General features: G+C 34.4%; 1 protein-coding gene across 1 annotated transcript in view; it reads right to left on the bottom strand.

Moving 5' to 3' along the window:
* Nucleotides 1-2151: 2151 nt before the first annotated feature.
* The window catches only part of LOC150093017 (sushi, von Willebrand factor type A, EGF and pentraxin domain-containing protein 1-like), a 154957-nt gene continuing 133626 nt past the window's right edge, over nt 2152-23482 (bottom strand). Inside the window, exons 36-40 of the mRNA XM_090414101.1 lie at nt 19387-19557; nt 19025-19120; nt 13606-13701; nt 7663-7759; nt 2152-2494 (exon numbers count right to left, since the gene is read on the bottom strand). Coding sequence (XP_090270227.1) covers nt 2434-2494; nt 7663-7759; nt 13606-13701; nt 19025-19120; nt 19387-19557 — 521 coding nt within the window. The 3' untranslated portion in view covers nt 2152-2433. The remainder of the gene's footprint in view (nt 2495-7662; nt 7760-13605; nt 13702-19024; nt 19121-19386; nt 19558-23482) is intronic.

The following is a 23482-nucleotide window of genomic DNA, read 5'->3' as shown; positions in this document are numbered from 1 at the left end:
CATCTCTTAGTGTGAGCCCTGCTCCACTTATTGAAGGTCTGAAGTGGCTTGGAAAAGTCTAACAGATAAGCTTAGGTATTGAAGGTTATTTATAACTTATTTTTAACAGTATTAACAACACCAAATGAACTATTTTATAAAAAAGATGTTTATTAACTTTGCTTATATTTTGCTGAATTTCAAATCGGCATCTTCAGAACACAACATAGCATGTATATGCAACAGTAAGTGAAACAATACAAATTGTAATGGACAAAAGATCTAAAGTCCTAATTTGGTGATCCTGAATGTTGTAAAAAAACTGCCATTACATATCAGACAGGCCATGACTGACTCAAAAAATAATCTTTCCAATCTGTAACGACTACTAAATAGCACATTAGTTTTCTTCCATCTAATCTTGTGTGAAGGGGTGTCCAAAGTGTGGTCTGCGAGTCCTGACTTGCCATAATAATAGTGGCGAATGTATTTTTTATGTTCTTCCGGGCAGATGCCAACAGATCTTCCTGTCTTCCCATAATAGGCCAAGTCACAGTCACATGGAACTTCATACACTCTAGGGTATGCTAGAGGGTGAAGTTTATCCTTAGGAGAGCAGATCAGAGTTGCTAATTTAACATGAGGTGTCAATGTGGTGCAAAGGCCATGCTTTATTAGTACTCTGGCTATTTTTCTGATGTACCCGTGACATAGGGAATGGTAACGTTATGTTCCTGTATATTAGAGGAGGGAGAAGTAAGAGGGCTATGTAGTATTTTATCTATTTTATAGGAATTGTAGCCATTGGCCAAGAAAGTATGGTGCAGATATTTGAGATAAACACTTACACACATGGCTCTGTCTATGTGTGTAAGTGTTTTTTAAAATACCATACTGATGGACTAAATCAGTGGTTTCCAACCTTTTTTCCACTTGTGTACCCCTTTTAAACCCATTTCTATAAATTGTACCCCTTGTTTTTAAAATAGCTGTTTTTAAATACTGACATTTATTGTTCCATAACTAATGTTTTGCATTTTGTTTACTTTACTTTACTTGTTTTTTCACCATTACTGATTATTTTTTGTGTATCCCTGAAGGCCCATCACATATCCCTAGTAGGTATGGGCTAAATGATGATGATGCGATTGTTTATGTAGATATCTTTCTGTTTGTGTTGGCTTTCTGTAAATAGAAGCAAGATAGTGATCCATCTGAAAGGTGGGTGACTAATGTGCTATTTATTAGATTATTTTTCTACTGTGAAGTGAAGTGAATTTTGAGGTGTTGGCTGTTTAGATAAGTAGCAAAAGCATCCAAAGTGTCTTGTCAATGGGGCCAAATGGCAAATGCATCATCATCAACAAAGCGTAACCACACTAGAGGCTTGTGTGTAGCTGTGGTAAGTATTTTGTTTTCAGTGTTCCATGTAAAAGTTTGCTTGGGGGGGGACCATGGTATTACCATTAATGTACAAACAGATAAATCTTTCTCTCTAGAGAGAGAGTGAGAGAGAATGTCTTTGACCTTGAGTTCCTATTGCCATGTGCTGCTTAAGAGTGTTCAATAAATTTGGCTTCATTCTTTTCATGTGATTTCATTGCTATCCAATCAGTGTTCGAATAATTAAAGTTACCCATGCTGATTAACTGTTAGTACCCATTAGGTTTATTTAGTAATGTATTTCATTGTCACTAGCAACTAATCCACTATGTATTTCATCTTGTTAGATTCAATCTCACACCACGTAGCTTCAAACTCACCGCTGCATGGAAAACTGTTACTAATATTGCAGTCATCTCTTTCTATCCTAATCGGACTCAAATCATCTGATATCATTAGCATCACAAATCCATCTCTATCCCATCTCCTATCTTTCCCAAAATTTCCTAAGCAGTGAATTGCATAAATAAACTTCATCTATTTGTAATAGTATTTGTTCTGTGTGAATTATTCAGTCTGATTAAACATTGTAATTCACATTTTACCCTTTTATATTATTATTAGTTAAAAAATACATTTCATAGGCTTAAGTGAAGATCTTAAATAACTTATATCATCACTCAGCGGTTTGTGTAAGTATTGAAAAATGGTTTGTACTTTATAGTTAATAGGATTTACTGAAAGAATGAATTTTAACATACAACCAATTATTAAGTTACTGTATAAATAAAATTTAACAACTTATGCAGCACTTTTCTTAAAATAATTTATTTACAAATTCCAAAAAGCTTTAAACAAGTTGTAATGTGTGACAACATTTGAAAATTTGTTTACATTAAAAGAATTTTTGTTACATCATATAATACAGATTTAAATTAATTTGTAAGGATTGTTACTTTCTAATGAACCATAAGAGATAATAGATTTTGTTTAATTTAATAGAAAATTTACAAATTTATGAAATTGTTGTCAGGTTTTGTTGTCACACAAAAACTTTTCAGAATATGTGGTTTACAAAAGGAAACCATCTCGTAATACATCTGGTTGAACTTGGACATACCCTCTTCTTACTCTGTTGAGGAAAAAAAAAAAAAATTAAAAAAAAAACAAAGTTAATGGAAAATAGTATTAAAATTTGACAAAAATAAAAGTTTATTAACTTTTATTTTTGTCATTGTATATTAACTGTATACATGCCCTTCGTGAAAATTCTATGTTACCGAATAATAATACATAATTTCATAAATCTGATAATTCATAAATATCTACATGTTCTTTCTTTAAAAAAAATAACAGAATCCTACAGTCAACTCTGACTACAACAGACTTGTAAAAACCACCAGAAGAATAGTTCATAGTGGAAAGTTTGCTCTGGTGAATTTTCTTTAGAATTTAATGCTATGGAGCTTTGACCAAGGCTTTACAGTAGTTTGCTACTGTAAATTGTGTTCGGTATAATAGTGTTTACTATGGTGAGAGCTGACTATATGAGGAAAAAAAATATTATATCAGTAATTCATATCAAATCCTCCAAACCAAATAAATGAGCCTTTGAATCATACTTTCATTTAACTGACTAGTTTTCCCAACATGACTAGATAACTGAGAAATCACTATTTTTAAACGGAAAATGGGTTGGGCTATATACACACAATCAGCGAAGACTGCCTTTTCATAATAGGCTTTTGTCGATTTCGTATTATGTTTTTATTTCCCTTGAAATTATAGCAGTACGTGGTGAATGCTGATGCTAAATATAATGTATTCTACAATATAAAAATTGATATATAAAGATATTATTTTCACGAGTGCAATAATAGTTCTCAGAGATTCTCAAAAGGATCCATAGGTCTTCATTTTTATAATTGTTGCAATTGTACTTTCTGCTGACTAAATCATCTTCCTCTGGTATTACTCAAAATTATTATTCCATGGAGTCTCGCAAACATTTTTGTCTCTTAATTTTGTGTGTGCGCGTGCATGCGTGTGTGTGTGTGCATGCACGCATGCACTTGTTCTCTGGTTTGTGGAAAGAAAAACCTTGCTACCTCTGTATAAGACTGGCTAACTTACCCTAAATTGAAAAAGCCCATATAAAAATTCTTTGAATTGTGATGAGAATCGAATTTTGTCCTTTTCTGACAAAAGGACACATGCTATAGCATTCTTCCAACTGCACTATGGAGACACTAATTAAGAAAATTTCATTGATTAGATTCTTTTATTATAATGTGGGTTAATGTAGAAGAACTTGTTTCATAGAATGGAGGAAAGGAGTAGAACAAAAGGACAGCCCTGGAAGCTGTATATGGAGATGTGTGCAGGAGAATAAAGAGCAGGTCCTTGGCATGGAGAGTGGCTGGTGAATGGAATGCATTGCCTGACATTGTAGTGAATGCAGATGTTGAATGAGTTTAAAGCACAGTCAGTTTGACAGGCTTTGTGTGTAACAGTGTGTGTTTCCTGTGATGAGTATTTTGACTCCATGGAGGTCTGGGGCTAATAATAATAATAATAAGTCAGCAAAGTAGGAACAAGCAGTCAGGACTTGAACAGAGAGCTCAATGAGCAACCAAGTAAATAATATAATCTGTTTGCAGCATCGCATATTATTTTGTAAATTAAAAATGCCCATTTTTAATTCTCCTTCTGTTTTCATGTTCAGCGTACTTTTCCTTAGGGTTCCCAACATTTTGTGAGAAATGGTTTGGATAGTCAACCTGATAATCAGTTTTTCTGACTAGTTTCAATTCATTGGTAAACAAGAAATCAAAAGAAGAATACAAAACAGCCTTTTTTATCATTATTAACATCAAATTTCCATGGTGTGAAAAGACATTGTGACACACACTTGTGCAAAAAGATCATCAACTATGCTTTAAATCCATTCACAGTTTCCACACTCACCAACTGCTCTACATGCAAAGAAACTTCTCCTCACTCCCTTGCTCACACTGTCCTTATACACTTCCAGAGAGAGATGGCCTTCTGTTCTACCTTTGTCTTCCTCTACTCTACAAAAAATCTCTACACTAATCTGGTAACAATTCCTCATCAACCTACACATCTCAATCATATTCCCTCTCCTTCTTCTTCTAACAAGGTTCTGCAAATTGCATTCTCTCAATCTGTCTTTATATCCACGTTCCAGAGATCCAATGCCAACTTAGTGAATCTTCTCTGCATCCTCTCTAAGATATCCTCATCCCTTTGAAACTAGGCAACCAGATACATACATTATAGTCCATGTGTGACCTGAACAAGACCCTATACAAAAAAACAATAACTCTTTGCTTCTATATACCAAGATCTTCCTCCTCATTATTATTATTATTGTATGGGCCTCCATGGAATCTGAAGACTCAGGGAGATCCAAACTATCTACACAATCTATTATAAAATCTCTCATGATAAGTAACTTATCATGTTTGTTTTTCTGTTTTTCTAGGGAGATTGCACTTCAAGAAATGCCAAATTTTGTACTTGTAGTAACTTAACCATGAGCATTTGTTAAAATATGGAACATGATGTCATTATGTAATGCTGTTAACTCCTGTCCATATATGACAATTTCAAAAGACATGTGAAGTGTGATGTCATCATGTTCGGATGTCCATGCATGCCCATATATGAAAGTTTCGAGAGACGCATGCGTGTCTATAATGAAGTCTGGACCTTTATAAGACAAAATGTCGAGGACTTTGTCTGAGGTTTCTGAGTCTTCTCTTGCCTAAGTCCACTGCCACATGAGGTCTGTTGTTGGTAATCGAAAGAGGAGCATCACAAGTCTTAGGATTCTCAATATTGACTTACCCAGGTCTGCCACCATGGGAAGTATAGTGTCGATCATCAGGGCGTCTCACTAGGAGAGAGCTGCACGTTGCTGTCATGTTAAGGTCCTAAAGGGCATAGAATAATTTACAACTTGGATAAAGAAGAAATTTGATGGGGGATTAAGAACAAGTGGCAGATGCAAAGAGAACAAAATGGACACTTTCGTATGGTCAAAAGATTTATGTAAAAGACAGTGATAAATGAGAATTGTTAGTACTTATATATGTGATATTTCTGAGCAATGCTGATAGCCCTCCTTGTATCCATAAGATTTACCTGACAGTATGCTCTTCAGATAACTCACGTCTAGCAACACATGCCTATGTATTTTTTCATGTCAATCTCTGTCTCACACCAGACAGCCTCATAACCATTGTATTACTCATACCATCACCACCATCATTCAAGATTTTTACTCTGTTCAGATTTAAATGCTATGCATGTGTTAGCAATACTTCTCTGCTTTTCCTGTTCTGTCTTTTCTTCTTCAAATATATCATATCCATCACATGATGATATCCATTATAGCAGCAGTTTTCTAGGTAACCTTTACAACTTTTGTGATGCATTCTCTGAACTTCAGTTCTTTATTCACCAAGATCCCCAGATTTCTTGCCTCCTCTACTAACATTTTTCAAATATTATAAACCTACTTTGATTTTCTCTGATCAAAGTGCATAAATTTATATCTCACTTCAAAGTGACATTTCCAAACTTCAGCTTGAAGCACCAGCTTAATGAATGAAACTCCAATATCACATTGGAGTTTCATTGGTTTTCCTAATTTAGTATCATAATCAACAAACAACTGAATATGTTATCTGAAATTTTAAACTATATCATTGATTATACATATATATATAAAGTAAAGAATAATTGTCCTAGAACAGAATCCTATAGTCTTCTAACCTTTCTTTTTCAAGACCCCCCCCCCATTAACAACTTACTGGCTCCTATCATCCAACCATCCCTGTAACCACTAACTATCCATCTCCATCCTTCTCAATTTCTACAGTAGTTTGTTATGTGATGTTCTATTAAACAATTGCAAAATTCAGAAAAATCATCATATAAGAATCTCCACTATCTAAAACACTTGTCAACCTTATAATTATAAAATGCGATCAAGTTGAAGCATAACTTCCCCTTAACAACCTATGCTGTTCTCTTGAAAGATTTTCATTCTCATTAATCCAAGTTTGTATTCTAGCTCTAACCAGCCTCTCTCACATATAAATTAAAGATACAAAGAAATTACATACTTGGTTTAATCCTTTATCCAAGTGTAAGCAAACAAAGGTTGCACCTGAAGTATTTTCAGGACTAGGGCAACTCGTATATAGAAGCTAATAACTTCACATCACTTGCCTTAGTATTCCATAATGCAAAGCACATATCCTTGCAAACATGTATAATGCTATGCATTGTGGCAAGGGTTACTATGCAGACTAGCTCATACTGATGAGACCTCAATAAAGGTCGAAACTGGTCTGTGTAGTGACCCTTCCCATAGCTTCATAGCATTATACATTCTGCAAGGATATGTGGGTTGCATTATGGGATACAAAGGCAAGTGATGTGAAGTTTATTAGCTTCTATATATGAGTTGCCCTAGTTCTGAAAATACTTCAGGTGCAAACTTTGTTTGCTTACACTTGGATAAAGGATTAAACCAAGTAAATAATTTGGTATCTTTAATTTATAGTATAATCAACTGGAAAAACTTCCAACAGCCTCTCTAACACCTTCACCACTACACCTGATACATGAATGCTGACTTACAGACACTATTATCTTGGATTCTCCCTTGCACAGTGGCAATATTTTTCCCTATTTTCACTCCTCCGAGACTGTTCCTATAATACAAAAATATGATAGGATACTGAGACAGTTGATGTGAAGTCAACAGCCTCTATATACAAATAGACTTTGCTTATGCTTGGGTAAAGGATTAAAATAAGAATATAATTTCTTTTCAAGTATAATATACTTTGTAACCCAGCAGTAAAACTTTCTACAGCTAACTCTGAACCAAGTATGAGATGCATTTAAGTATGAATGACTAAAATGGCCCTTCCTCAGTGAGTCCTTACAGCATACATAATAATAATAAATTATGTTAAAGACTGAATAGATGAAATTATTAATTATTGTTTAGAATAATCACAAATGGAAGAAAAAAGAATAGTGCTGATCATCATGCCTTCTGAACTATCTTCAGAATTAAGCCTGCTGAGTAAAGAGCCAGATAATTAGTATGATGGTCATTTTTGAAGTAACAACTGAACTTGTCAAAAGTTTAAACAAACAAAAAATTACAAAGGACAGTTAAAATTATTTAATGAATATAATTTTTATCTCATTATCCACAGCAAATATTTAACCAAAACTGTTTAATCTTCTTACCTATATTCACAGCTCTTTCCACTATAACCTATTGGACATCGGCATTCATTAGGACCAATACATCGCCCACCATTTTGACATTTTGGATCACATACCACTGAAACAATGTAGTGATTACTATTTATGAATATCCATCTCAAAAACATAATATATGAATAGAATACTTTCTGTATGAACAACATTGAAAATTGATTAACAGATGTTTGTTAAAAGAACATTTTATTCATTACAGAAAGCTGAATCTAATTGGTCTTATCAACTATATATATATAAATATATCACACACATACATATATATATATATATATATGTTACCGCTAAAGTGCAGAAATCAGTTATTCTGCAGATTATCTAGGTATTGTGCAGATTAACTACGGTGATCCGTAAATGTGCGGAAAATTGTTTCATTTCTCAAATTACCTAGGTAATCTGCACATTACCTACTAGGCACTCGTTAAAGTGAAAATAAGATCTTTGCTGGAACAACAGCAACGTTTATTTATTTATTTTTCGATATCTAAAGAATCAAGTTAATACAATCAAACAATCGACAAATTAGTTGATAGAATCAATCATCAATCAATTAATATAATACAAGGAATCAAACGGTTTAAAATATTATTACAATTAAGAAAAAAAAACATATGATAAAATTATGTTTACTTATTAAAAAATCAAACTAAAAGTGGAGGGAGAGGGGGGAGGAGTAGGGAAAGGAAATGAGAGAAACAAACTTTTGAACTTTAACGATACGGAAGCCGTTAATGTGCACATTACCTAGGTAAAATGCAGAAAACTCTTGATTCCGCACGTTAACAGAGCAAATCAGTTAATCTGCAGATTAGCTAGGTAATCTGCACATTAACTGTTTTCGCACTTTAGCGGTAACATATATATATATATCATATATATAAATATATCACACACATACATATATATATATATATATGTGTGTGTGATATATTTAATTAATAAGACTAAAGACTTTATGTGATAAAGTTACATCCAAGAGTGACAACTCCCAATTTTCCTATGCAGGAGAAGGAAGGATATAGGTTTTCATCTGAAAATAATTTTATCTTATTTTATTATAAACACAAGATGCTAGTAACAGTACTGATATATTTAATAATAGAATGATTATTATACTACATTACATCAATTAAAACTCATTTTAAATCAATAAATGTCAAAATTCGGATTAACAGTTTATTAATCCATTGAGATATACAGTGCCCTGACAAACAAGTTTCTGCTTTATGCCTCATTTACAGTTCATGGGTGCTGTTCCACTGAACTGGCTACTACTATTTCTTCGCTCTTCTTCACATTCATAAATGCATGAGCAGCTAATGGTCAACATCTGTTCTTCCCCACACTGCTTTTCCTAAGGACTACAAACTCCAGCTATTCATTAAATATATCAACAGATTCCTTCTTTCTTTGTTGACCATTTGCCCACAGATGGCATTGATATGATATGTTTTGTATCCTCTTATGGGGGTAACATAAAAAAAAGTACAGATATTCAGATCTCATGTTAACATGTTTCTTCATTCTTCTTGACTGTTGATCAAAAGCTCATTGAAAACAGTTCATCAAAAGACAGTTCAGCGAAAAAAACAATTTGCTGAATAACAATTTGTTAAACTACAATTCATCATAAAAAATAGCAAAAAAAATACTAATAATTTTGATTTAAAGGATTTTAATAACTATTTTGTTCTGGTTTAGAGTATTATTCTCTAATGTATATATGAGGCGTGGCTATTAAATAATGAGACTGGTTGCAAAAATGTGATTTGTTATTACAGTTGTACAACTTAATTGTTATCTCCTTCAACATACTCACCCTTCTCTATCTATACACCATTGCATACGAATTTTCCATTGTTGGAAAATTCGTATGCAACGTGCTGCTGGTCATCAGGTGTTATCTGCTTCAGTAGCGCTGCCGTTTTCTCTTTTACCTCATCCACTGACTGAAAATGGTTGCCCTTCAATGCAGATTTCAACTTTGGAAAAAGGTAAAAGTTGCCTAAAGCTAAGTCTGTTGAGTAAAGTTAATGGTCCAACACTGGGATCTTCTTATCAGCTAGATATTGCTTTACAGACAATGCACTGTGGACTGGAGCATTGTCCTGATGGAGAATCCAAGCATTGTTCTTCCACAGAACAATGCTCGTGTCTCTTCTTCATTCATTCTCTCAGCTTAGCAAGAACCTCAAGGTAATAATGTTGGTTAACTGTCTGCCCCTCTGGTACCCATTCAACCATTACCATGGCATTGATATATATAAAAAAAAAAAAAAAGATCAACATTGCCTTCAGTTTTGACTTGCTCATTCTTGCTTTTTTCTCCACCTTACCATCATCATCACCATCCTCCTTACTTGCCAGACTTAGCTCCATGCAACTTTTACCTTTTTCCAAAGTTCAAATTCGCATTGAAGGGCACCCATTTTCAGTCAGTGGATGAGGTAAAGGAGAAAACGGCAGCGCTATTGAAGCAGATGACACCTGATGACTTGCAGCACTGTTTCCAACAATGGAAAATTTATGCAACCATGTATAGATAGAGGAGGGGATAACAATTAAGTTACAATTGTAATAATAAACCACATTTTTGCAAACCAGTCTTGTTATTTAATAGACACACCTTGTATATGTGCTACTTGGTGATAAGTCTGGTAATTCCTTCTTTCAGTATCAACAATATTTTAACTCACACTGATAGTCATGGAACAGAACATGAAAGATGCTCCTATAAAAATCAGTAAAAATTAACTTAGTTATCCTGTAAAAACTTAACTGAAAATTGCCAGACCGGTGTACCCATATATTATTATTACTACGATAAAGAGCCAAGAGGCTATTTTTCCGCTGGCATAAATATGGATACACCGGTCTGCCAATTTGTTAGTAGGGGTATATGTAAGTTCGGTTTGCTTTAACCTTGGTATTCCAGGTCTACCTACTCACTGATGAGACCTCAATAAAGGTCAAAACTGGTCTGGGTAGTGACCTCTCCTCATAATGTAAAACACTAATACATCTCCTTGGAGCTGCGTTTTACATTATGAGAAAATATTAAGGATAGTGACGGAGCTTGCTCTGCCTTTGCAACGAGTTGCCCTAGTGTTGTACTACCCAGGTGATGACTTACGCTTGGACTCGCCGATAGTTCTTCGGCATGAAACTCTTAGATTTCGATCTCCGAGTTTCGTATCTGGCTTTAAAATAATGAGGGATTTATTATCCCCTTAACTTAATATAAAATAATCACCTTTTGCTCTATGGACTAGGCAATGATTGCCAAACCTTCTACTTATGGAATCTCTCCTGCACTGCAAAAATTGCTGACTGTTTTTAATGCTACAAACTTTGCCAAGAAACATTCTGAGATCAAGAAGTGTGATTTTGCAATTAATGTATATTTTTGTCTGATATTTTATTTGTCAGGATATATTCATGCAAAAAATTCAAGGGACCAACATCTGTTGTGATTTTGTCTTACAGACAGATTGCTCAGTGCTCATCAGCACTCATCCTAATGATAACTTCACTTTCCATGGTGATAATATAACATGCCATTGAAAAACTACAAGGCCATAGTTTCGTAATCACCATATTAAACATCTTCAACCAGGAAATCACAGCAAAAATTGATAACCTTAAGAATAAAATACTGTATATCAGCTGACATATCCACAAGCTATCCTGTCAAAAATTGCACTGATTTTTTTTTAAAAAAAAGCTTGTTCACTCTATGCTGAGAGCAGCACACTTGTTCTGAAGAACCAAGGTTGGCCTATATTAATGTTTTCCTTATAGAAAAATACACTCTTCAATAAATTTTATCTTCTTAATAAATTTTGCACTGATACTGAAATGTGTTTGCCATTTCTGTTAACACATTGGATGCAGAATCACACTGGGCTTGCACATGATGATGATGATCAGCCTGTTTGTTCTACCCACTACAGGGTGAAGGCCTCTCCCAATGCAGGAGGGTTGGGTCTGCTTCTCCCATGGTGACCCAGTCCATCTTGAGAGAATAGGCTTTACAGCTTTACATACAATGAAGCCTTACAGCTCTTCCTTTGTTAATTAAATTTGTAAATTTAATTAACAAAGGAAGAGCTGTAAGGCTTCATTTCAGTGATGTAAAATTGCATTTGAAATCTTTATCAAATGGACTAATAAAAGACGAATATATGGACACTTTGGCAGTGCCCATGTCGCTGTTTTCGATCAATGTAAACCATGTTGGTGTGACTTTTGTGTCCAGGGCTTATTAAATGATGTTTTTTATTGAATAATTAAGCTGGCGTTCACAGAGCACACTGTTAATACATTCCAAAACATGGTACAAACAATAACAAAAAAATTATTTAAATAATTGTTTAAACAAATATGCGTTGGAAAAGTGCGAAACAGACTGAAAAATTTTAAAAATTCATATCTCCGCTTGTAATAGACCAAAACCCTTGTTTTTTTTAGTTTGTAGGTAAATGTATGTATATTAATGCAAAATTAATGACAAAATCATATCTTTAAATTACAATAATTATTTTTGCAATTGAAAGTTGCTGATTTTACAGCAATTATAAAAAAGGTAAAAAAAATTGTATAAATGCATGATTTTTTTTATTTACATGATTTATTTAATAAAAATATTCATTCAAAATATATTGTTTACATTACTCGCAACAGATCGAACGTTTTGATTAGTATGCAAAACAATAATGTTCAAAATATCATTCGTTATAAGCAAGCTCCATGCATCTAATGGACATCGAATATTTAACACATCTCCTGATGGAGATGGAAAATGCATTCGAATATCCAATGATTGACGACCACGTGTTTCTGGAGCATTTGAAGACCACTTGCGACTATTTCTACCGCGAATATAATGTCTTTGTCCCACAGTTGGAGTAACTGGCCGCTCGAAGTTCTCTTCATCTTCTTCGTTGGTGGAAAAATTATCACCTTCTTCTTCTGTTTCTAAGTGTTCATCTTCTTCTACCTTATCGTTTTCTTCAGATGCCTTGTTCTCGACATAATTAATGGGCTCCCACTTGCGGAGAGAATAAACAATCTCATTTGAATTGCAAAGAGCCATTTTTGGAGCTAAAAATTTCTAAAAAATTAACATTTCTCAAAAACTATTTTTTTTGGCTAAAATTGTAAAAAAAAATGTTTAACACTTACCTCACCCTTAGTAATTTTTGCACAAAAATATCACCAGACACAGTAAAAAAAATTAACAAGAGTACAAACTCAATATTTCATTTGACACCCGTTGCTCATGTCGGTGGGACTTTTTTTGTCTTTCAGCAACTTCGAAGTCTTTTTACACTTGAAAGGACAAACCAAAACTAACGGACTACCAGCCTACATTGTACCTACATTGTAGTGCTCGGCCTAAAGTTTTTTTTTTTATCGCTATCACAGATGGTGCTACCTGTCCCAACCTAAAAGATATTACGACCAATAGTTTTCAGCTGGACAAAAAAGTCCCACCGACATGGGCTGAGGGTTAAGTAGTTCAAGCTAAGTCATCTTGGGGATGTTGAGGATTGTATTCTCGTAAGAGTTCTCAAGTCAACTTACGAAACTTTCATAGTTTTGACAAACATTCAGGTTTGAAATAATGTTGGATCTAGTATCCAATTTGTCTAGGAATAAAGATATTTTATCTTTAAAAAGATTTTAAATTAACACAAAATTTTGAGAAAATGGCATATATATTTGAAAATTAACACAAAGTTCTAACAAAATAGAGTATAAATATTCATAATTTAGATTATATACATTATGAAAAAATTATGATTTATTTATTCTTAATTAAAAAAAAAAAAAACCTTTATGACATATAGTAGTGAAGTATACTGCTATAATATATTTACTTATTATTACAAATTAAATTCAGCTTACTTAATTGGCAACGTGATCCTGCATAACCTGCAGGACAGCTGCATGTGTATGGTGCAATACAGGTTCCACCATTTAAGCAAGGTAAGATGCACAGAGCTGTAGAGAGAGATATATATAGCAAGAGTTAGAATATTGATAAAATTAAATTTCTCTGTATCAAATATTCCAGTGATAAAACTTAATAAAAACGATAAAAACTGATAAAATTTATTTAAAGGGAAGCTTGCTAGAGCAATGGACGAAACATACACTCGGCATAAATTCTAATGAAGAAATTCCATCACTGCTTTCCACAACTGGCTGTTTATTTATTTTGATCTTTTGGGCATAAGCAAACTGCATGTGCAATTCATATTTCTTACTTGTGTTCATATATACATACAGGGTGTTCGGGATAAATTTGACAGTTTCGTAAGGAAAAAGAAAATCTTCTTTGTATCTATTAAATTTAATGAATTGACAAAAAAGCATTACAGGCAGAGTTAATTACAATACTATCAACAAGATTTACTCAAAATAACCACCATTAGCATCGATCACAGCTTCAATTCTGCTTCGGAACCTCGAACAAGCTGATGCTACAGTCTCCCTGGGAAGGGCCGCAAAAACTGTTTTAATTTTATCCATTAACTGGGCTTTTGTATTACTGGAAGTGCGATTGGTGTCTTTTTCAACTGCGCCCCATACAAAATAATCCATGGGGTTAAGGTCTGGGGAGTTTGGAGGCCAAACATTTGGACTGGTGAAGTCGTAGAAATTTTCAGACAACCATTTTTGACTTTTCCCAGAGGTGTGGCAAGGGGCCGAATCCTGCTGCCATACATACGGCCTACCATTGCCTACCCTTGTTATCCAGGGCTTGACTACAGTTAGCAACTCCACGAACAAAGCCCGAATTCCAATGCCAGGGTTCTTCAACACCTGTTCCTGCAGATTTGCGAGGAATTCTGCTGTACGAACGCAATCAGATCGTCTGCTAGGGATCTTTCTTCTTGCTACATCCTCGTAGTCACCATTGCAAGTCTCTAGTTCATGCCGGATTGTTTTTACTGTATTCAGGGAGCATTGGGCAGCAGTCGTAATATCCTTATTTTGATGGCGGGCACGAATCATCATGATACAAGTTATTCTCTTCCATGATTCAGGTGGGTTCCAGCTATCCATCCTTTCTGACATCTTGTATATGAATGAAGAAGGGTCCAAACTTTTAAATGAAGAGAAGTGTGTGTTAATACATGTAACTTACGGAAAAATATAATTAATTATAAATATGTCAAATTTATCCCGAACACCCTGTATATGCGCATAAAATATGATTCTAGGTGCTAATGTATTTTATTGAAAAATATCATATTCATTCAAATCCATTATTTCACTTCATTTGTATGTTTATATTGCCCTTCTTATGCATTTTTATTTTTTACAATGATCCTTGCTATTTAAATTATATATGTAAATGCAGTATTGCTGTGGAAATTGTCTGGTTAATTCATATTATGATGTATAATGGCTAACAGGTACTCAGGAGTATTCAAGTATTAAAGTATTTTAGATGTACACATTTTTCTTTTTCATAAAAAATTTCTTTCCTAACATAAAATCTCTTAACTTCTATAATTGTTGATTAAGGAAAATAGTGAAATAAAAAAAAAGTTATATGGAATATGTCTTTTCCCAGACTGGATCCAACTTTAAGGTATATAATGCACTAGAATAATTTTGATAACAAAAATACCAAATCAAATATTATTTACTAATAGATACAAATATTTTTAACTTATAATAAAAAGAATTTGAATCAAGTTTATAATTACCAGAATTTAGCATATCTTACTGTTGTCTCTTTCCTGCAATAAACATGCAGAGAGAGAGAGAGAGAGAGAAATTGTTAAATATCCTACATCTCCTCACCTCAATTGATGTATTTATAATATATTGTGCTATAATTTCAGTAGTAATGAACAGAATAATGTTTGGTTTTCCTAAAGGAAATATTAAGATTCAAAAGCTAGATAGTTAGATTTTTTTATTTTAGTGAATTAATTTGCTGAACATTTGTGATTGTATGCTGAGCACACATTAACAAGTTCCTTAAATTTGGAACCACCTGTTTCTGTGAGCAGACATAATGGAAAGATAAATTTTGGAACCAGTTATGTACCGTCAGAACTCGCATAATGATGATCATCAGTCTGATCAATTGTGCTTCTAATCCCACTCTTGGATCCCTGCACTAAAACTGTTTTAAACATTGTTTTGCTACTGTGTTGTAAAACGTACTTCATTCAGGGTTGGTGATTATTATGGGGGATTTTAATTATGGTGATATCAATTGGAAGGAGGAAATATCACATGGCAAAAAGGAAATGGAATTCATACATCTTCTACAGATAATTACTTGAAACAGCACATAACTAAAGGGACACGTGGTGTGAAAGTGTTGGACATGGTCATTGGTTCAGAGGATATATGTGTAAGTAAGGTGTCCCCGTTATCTCCAATTGGAGAGAGCGATCATGTGGTATTGACTTGGGAGGTTGCAAAATTTGTGGATTTCTCTCTTAAGAAGGGGGTATATACAGAACTACAGGTTAGGCAATTATAACAAGCTTCGAAGTGAGCTTGCAGCTGTTCCATGGCAGAACATATTGAAGGGGAAAGATGATAGCAGTGAATGGGATAAAATCAGCGGGTATCTGAGGAAGGCAATATCAGATTGTGTCCCCATGGTCAGGAAGACAAACAAGGTAGGCGTCAGATGGGTGAGTAGTAATATCAAGCTTGATCTGCAAAAAAAGAAAATGTTATGGAGAGTTACAAGGAGAAAGACGATCAGTACACCTATGAGCATTACAAGGCTCAAGCTAGGAAGGTTACCAGCATAGCAAGAAAAGCTAAATTAGATTATGAGAAGACCTTAGCCAAGGAGATCAAGGGTAATCCCAAAGAGTTCTTCCACTATGTAGCAAGTAAAAGGAAGAATGACTTTGGAAGGATAACCTTAGTGGGTGCTGATGGTATTGAGGTGACCAATTCAGATGTAATAGTAGAGTTACTGAGTGATCACTTTTCAAAAGTCTATCACCCAAGTGAGGATATCTCTGTACCTGTAGCAATAACTAATGTGAGAATCGAAGTTAATAAATCAGAAGTACTAAGTATATTGCAGAATTTAAATGCAAACACTGCTGTAGGCTTAGATGGAATATCAGCTTGGGTGTTGCATGAATGTGCAAAGGAATTGTCAACGCCTCTTACTTGGTTATTGAACTTAAGTCTGAACTCTGGTATGGTCTCTAGGGAGTGGAAGAAAGGCAAAGTAGTTCTTTTGATAAAGGTGGCTCTAAAATTCTGGTAGTTAATTACAGACCAATCACCATCTCAGGAGTGGTTGTAAAAGTATCGGAAAAGTTGGTTAAAGACAGAATTCAAGAATGGGTGGATCAGAATATGATATTCTATAGGGGCCAACACGGTTTTGTTAAAGGTCGATCCTGCCTTAGCAATTTATTAACTTTTTATAACAGAATGACATCTGAGTTGGACAAAGGAAATGGCTACACAGTTGTACTTCTCGATTTTGCTAAGACTTTTGACAGGATACCCCATGGAATACCGTTGCACAAACTGGAGCAAATGGGGGATGGATACTAAACTGGTGATGTCGATAAGAGAATGGCTCATAGAGAGAGAGAGAGAGAGATACCAGAAAATGGTGTATGGAGGAGCAGAGTCTAGGATGAGGCAGGTGACCAGTGGTGTGCCTCAGGGTTCTGTGCTTGGGCTGTTATTGTTTAATTTGTACATAAATGATATATGAAATGGCTTAAAAGGAGATATTCAGTTGTTTGCTGATGATGCAAAGTTTGGTAGCACAATAAAAAATCAAACCGATGTTGAGAGTTTGCAGGATGATTTAAATAATGTGGCAAAATGGGCAAAAGGTAATGGATGTCAGTTCAATGTGGAAAAGTGTAAATTTATGCATTTTGGGATTAGAAGATTACCAGCTGTATACTACATTGATGGAACAGTACTCCAAGAGATTGATGAGGCTAGGGACTTGGGGATGTTGGTGGATAGGGAGTTTAGAGACACATTGCTAAGGTGTCTAAGATTGCACATAGGATTACTTGGTTATTAAAGAACACACTAACATCCAGAGATAAAGAGGTTATTATTCCCCTTTATAAGGCACTGATACTTACAAATTTGGATTACTGTTGTCAAGTCTGGTCACCTGAATTCCTTGGAGATGAGGAGGTTGTGGAGAGGGTTCAGAGGAGAGCAACTAAGTTGGTGAGTGATGTAAAAACTGCTCCTAATTGATAGATTGAGAGCTTGTGGATTGCAGAGGTTGGTTGATAGGCAGAGAAGAGGGGATATGGTAGAAACATTTACATTACTAAAAGTTGTGAGAACTAGATTTTTCGCCCAGAGGGTTGTGAACGAGTGGAATGCATTGCCTGACTTAGTTGTGAGTTCTTTGTCTGTAAATGAATTCAAGAAGAGATATGATAGATATTGTTTTGATAGTTTGGGTCTCCCATGATGAGTCTACTGGCTCCATGGAGATACCCATAATAATAATAATAGGGATTAAAACAACAGTATAATTCCTTATTATACCGTTGTTTTACCTGACAAGAAGTTATATTCTTGTTTAATCCTTTATTTAAACATAAGCAAACAAATTTCACATGTGAAGTGTCTTCACGACTAGTCTACTTCTATATGGAGTCTTTTGACTTCACATAAATTGCCTCAGAAACCCGTAATGCAAAGCACACTTACTTTCAGACATGTATATTGTTATGCATTATGGGAAAGGTCGCTTCCCAGATCAGTTCAACCTTTAATGAGGTCTCATTAGCAGAAGCCAGACCCAGAAAAATACAAAGGTTGAAATAATGCAGAAATGGCAAAAAAAAAAAAAAAAAAAAAAAATTCTATAGCTATATTTTCTATAGCTATCATACAATTGGAAGAACAAATGGAAAATACCTGAGTTCGATTCTTTTCATGATGAGAGGAATCTTTCTATAAGGCCTTTTCAAATGAGGGCAAGTTAGCCGATCTCATACAGAGGGAGAAGAATTTTTTTTTTTTCTCCTGGAAATCAGATTTTTCATCCCATGTACAGACAAATCATTCAAGAGCGCTCGCACAATTTACAGACAAAAAATACTGTTGGTAGGAGTAAGCAGTAGACGGCATTATGTGTTGATGGTAATAGTAGTAGTTTGGGACTTGTGTAGAGTGCCCTCCTGTGATGAATCCTCAGACACCTTGGAAATGTCTCTTAGTAATAATAATATTGCAAGCCCAGAGAACAGTGTAATAAAATGTAAAATCAAATGGCTATTATAAACAATAATTTCATTTTTAGCTATAAAATTATACAATTTATGACACTTACGATGTTGGCAGACATTTCCCACAAAACCAGGGGGACAACTGCAAAGACCAGGTGGAACACACACTCCTCCATTTAGACATGACTGGGGACACATAGCTGTTAAAAGTGAAGCATAGTTAAGCTACCGATCTAACACTAAATGTTGATCTATTTACAATTTTCATCTTCAATTTAATATAAACTGACATATTTTGAATAATAATGATGTACTAATTTAGTAATCCAGTGTAACGTGTCACAATTTTTTAACCAATAAATATCTTTATTATCAGCATTTATAAAGATATTGGAATAGTTAAGCATGCTACAATATATTTTTTCTTAAAGATCAGAAAGTGGTAATATAAATTATTAATTCTTACCTTCACATCCTGGTTCACCATCCCATGTACCATTTCCATGGCAGGTTAGTACAAACTTTCCTTGAGGTCGACTTCCAGGTGGACATGTAACAACTATTCTGTCTCTGTACAGATATGACATTCCTAAAACAATAGCACCATTGCTGACACGAGGTCGCCCACAAGAAACTCCTAATATATATATATAAAAATGGTAACGATTTTTCACTTTTGAAATCTTTTTATATAACATGAAAGTATTTCTTTGTAACAATATATGAACTTTTACATCTCTTCATATTAATGTGATTTATGCATATGTTTAATATATGCATTTATGCATATGTTTACCTTATTTCTTTAGTAATTTACTAACATTTTATTATTATTATTATTATTACACCCTCCATGGAGTCGGCAGACTCATCAACTGACAACATATTTATCATATAGAATCTTAAAATCCTTAACACGCCTTGCATTAATAACACATTCTGGTAATGTGTTACATTCACTGACAATTCTCAATGTAAAAAATCTACTCTTCACACTCCTCTTCACCACACTTTTACATAACTTCCAGGGATGACCTCTGGTTCTTCCCCTCTCACCTTCTACTCTTTTTTTTATAATCCCCTCTGGATTAATCTGATAAAATCCTCTCACTAACTTAAATGTCTCTATCCTATCACCACTTTTCCTCCTATCCACCAAACTCTGTAATTCACATCTCTTCAACTTCTCTCCATAGTGAAGTTGAAGAGATATGAACTACTTCTGTCCTATCACTCTTAGTCACTTGCCTCTGGACTCTCTCCAATGTCTCCACGTTATATTGAAAACCAGGTGACCAAATTTGAGCACAATAGTCCAAATGTGGTCTGACCAGTGCTTTATACAGCAGCACAACCACTTCCTTATCCCTACATGTTAGAGTATTTCTTATCATAGCAGCACTACAATGTGCAGCCTTTGCAACACTAGCAATATGCCCTCTAAACTTCAGTCTACTGTCAACCATCACTCCCAACTCTCTTATCTCATCCACTTCCTGCAGTATGGCACCATCAATATAGTACACAGCCTTATATTTCTGCACTCCAAAATGCAACACCTTGAATTTATTGATAATATAACTACAATCCCGCTCCTTTGTCCAAGTAAAAAGTCTATTCAAATCTTCCTGAAGGGAATTAACATTAGCAATGCTACTTATAATTTTTCCCAACTTTGCATCATCATCAGCAAATAACTGACGATGCCCCAGTCAGTTCATATGATATATTGTTTACAAACAAGTTAAACAGCAGTTGCCCAAAAACAGAACCCTGGGGTATGCCACTGGTTGCCCTCCTTTTTTGAGACACTGCTTCATCATACACAACCTGCTGGTATCATTCAGAGAGTCAATCTCCAATCCATCTAACCAATATACTATCTATTCCTATCCTCTGCAGCTTGTACACCAACTTATCATGTGTTAAGCTAACAAATATTTTTGCAAAGTCCAAAAATATCACTGTACTGTATATGATTCTCTCTTATCTAACACACTTGTTACCTTATCATAAATGCAAGTAAATTGCTAAAACAAGATATATCCTTTACAAATCCAGGTTGACCATCATAAAGAATACTATATCTATCAACCCAATCCTGTATTCCATTCTTTACTAATCTCCCCAACACCTTGACCACAACCACATTTATACAAACTGGTCTATAGCTGTAGACTTCTGTCCTAGAACCATGCTTGTGGAGTGGTACTATTTTGCCTTCTATCTGCTCCTTTGGAACCCTGCCCACTGTAAGACTTTCATTAAATAACCAGGTTTAGGGGATAGCCAACTGTGGTGCCCATTCCTTAAGAATACATGGTGATATGTCCATTCTCACAGCCTTCTTAACATCTAACCCAGCCAATATCTGATACACCTCTGATTATTTCACTTCCAATTCTCCTAATACTTGCTTCCCTTCTATATATTGCATGGCATCATTTACACCAGTATGATATATGCTGATAAAGTGCTCATTCAATATTTCCACTATATCCATTGCAGCTGTTATTCTGCCACCATGACTATTCACCAGTGTTAACCTCCTATAATTATTCTTAATTCATACTTATTTAAAATTATAATGTGACAGTTTGTTCCAGATATGGGAGATTCTTGTGGTTTTTCTGGATTTTAACTCAGACTAAAACTTCACAAACGTTTTCTTGCCTACAGAATGTCTCAATTATTGTAATGGCAAAAAACATGAGGTTGAAAATGGTTTGATGATCTCCAGATTTCTATTCTTCCTTTTTTGTGCTGAGACTAACAGATATAATTAGGAATATGCATTTAGGATTATGTTAATGACCTTAGCCTATTCTTAAATGACAGCTTCAGGAGACAGCATAAAAGTGGTGAAGATAACACAAAATTATTGCAAAAATGAGGATACAAGATAGAAATGGTATTCCATTGTATAAAAGTCTTTCTTTTAAGGTTACATGGTGATCAGCATTCATATTTACGAATTTAGGGACACAAAACACCTGTCAAAACGATTATTTTACTAATTATTAATAAAATAACTGCACCGAAATCTGGTGTGAGAGGAAATTTAAAGAAGCATGTGAAATGCTCAAACATAATCCAAATCTGAACAAAAATGATGGCCTAACCATTCCAAGAATGTGGAAGACCCATTTGCAACCTTTATAACAACTAGAACAAGCCAAAGAAAAATCCCACTACAAGAAGACTTGGTGAGGTGTTTTTTTTTCCCTTAACATTCAATAGAAACTTGAACTGTACAAATCCAGAAGAATCTTAGTACATGAGGACTTTAGCAGAGTTTATTGTAGTTTTTTATTAATTTTATTTATTAATTATTTAAAAAAAACATTTATTTATTTTTTATTACATTTTTCCTCCATTTTTATTTTATTTTATTTAATTATCACTAGAGGTCAGGCTAAGAAAAAGATTAATTAACACCGTCGAATTAGTTTAGTATAGAGTGCAAAAGCATGTAGCTTGGTTCCCTATACACATGTATCCTTCTGATGATGACCTCAATACAGAGGTTGAAATGTCGTGTTATTTTATTAATAATTAGTAAAATAATCATTTCAACACACGTGTTTTGTGTCCCTAAATTCATAAATATGAACACTGTATAAAAAATTTGATCAACCTACATCTGAACTATGTCTTGATTTGGTTGCCTGCATTTCAAAGTGATAATAACTCTGAATAAGATCAGAGGACAAAAGTATTAAAAGAGATGAAACTTGTCAGCTGTGAGGAGAGAGATCAAGAGAATATACTCTGCAGATCTTGGTAAATATGTTATACAACTGAAACATTAACCACGTTACCGGCCAAGACGTCTATAGACATCAAAGTTATCATGAATGCGAAGTGCATATTAAAATTGTAATACCATTGATATTACATTGAAATATATGATGGATACGAAGCATATGAGGATGCGTATTTGATCCATAATGGCCGGTAAGGTGGTTAAGATGTTGTAAAGAAGGTCCTTGATAAATACTGTAATATTTTTTGAAATGAGGGAGAGGAGAAGGATAGGAAGAAATCCCTGGAAATTATTATTATTATTATATGGACATATCCATGGAATCCAAAATGTGGGAAGCCCACACTAATTTTCCATACCCTGTCTATCCAGTCCATTCCACTCATTAACCACTCTCCAAGCAAAAAATTCTGGTCCACATGGCCTCTCAGACAACACTGTTACACAACTTTCAGGGATGATCCCTTATTCTGTCCTTGTAAAACCCTTTAGCAACTTTTTTTATGTTTCTCTCTCAACCAAATTTTGGAACTCATATAGAGAATTTCATGGAATTCCACTTCTTTTTCCTGCAGATGACCAAATCAGTGCACAGTAGTCTAGATGTTCCAAGAAAAAGTCTTACATAGAGGGATAATTATGTCCTTATCACTGGTATGTTCTTCAACACCCAAGTACTCCTTTGAACTATTCTGTTCATTTTTGCACTGTGCCACCCTAACTATAACTCCCTGTTCACCATCAATCCCAAATCTTACCATCATCAATTTCTTTTTTTATCTTTCCTACAGTCAGT

This window comes from Typopeltis vanoorti, chromosome 24 (genome assembly GCF_054136105.1).
Source record: "Typopeltis vanoorti isolate ZY-2024b chromosome 24, IOZ_Tvanoo_1.0, whole genome shotgun sequence".
Taxonomy (NCBI): Eukaryota; Metazoa; Arthropoda; class Arachnida; order Uropygi; family Thelyphonidae; genus Typopeltis; species Typopeltis vanoorti.
The sequence above is the reverse complement of the archived record's forward strand: the minus strand, read 5'-3'. Positions and strand labels throughout refer to the sequence as shown.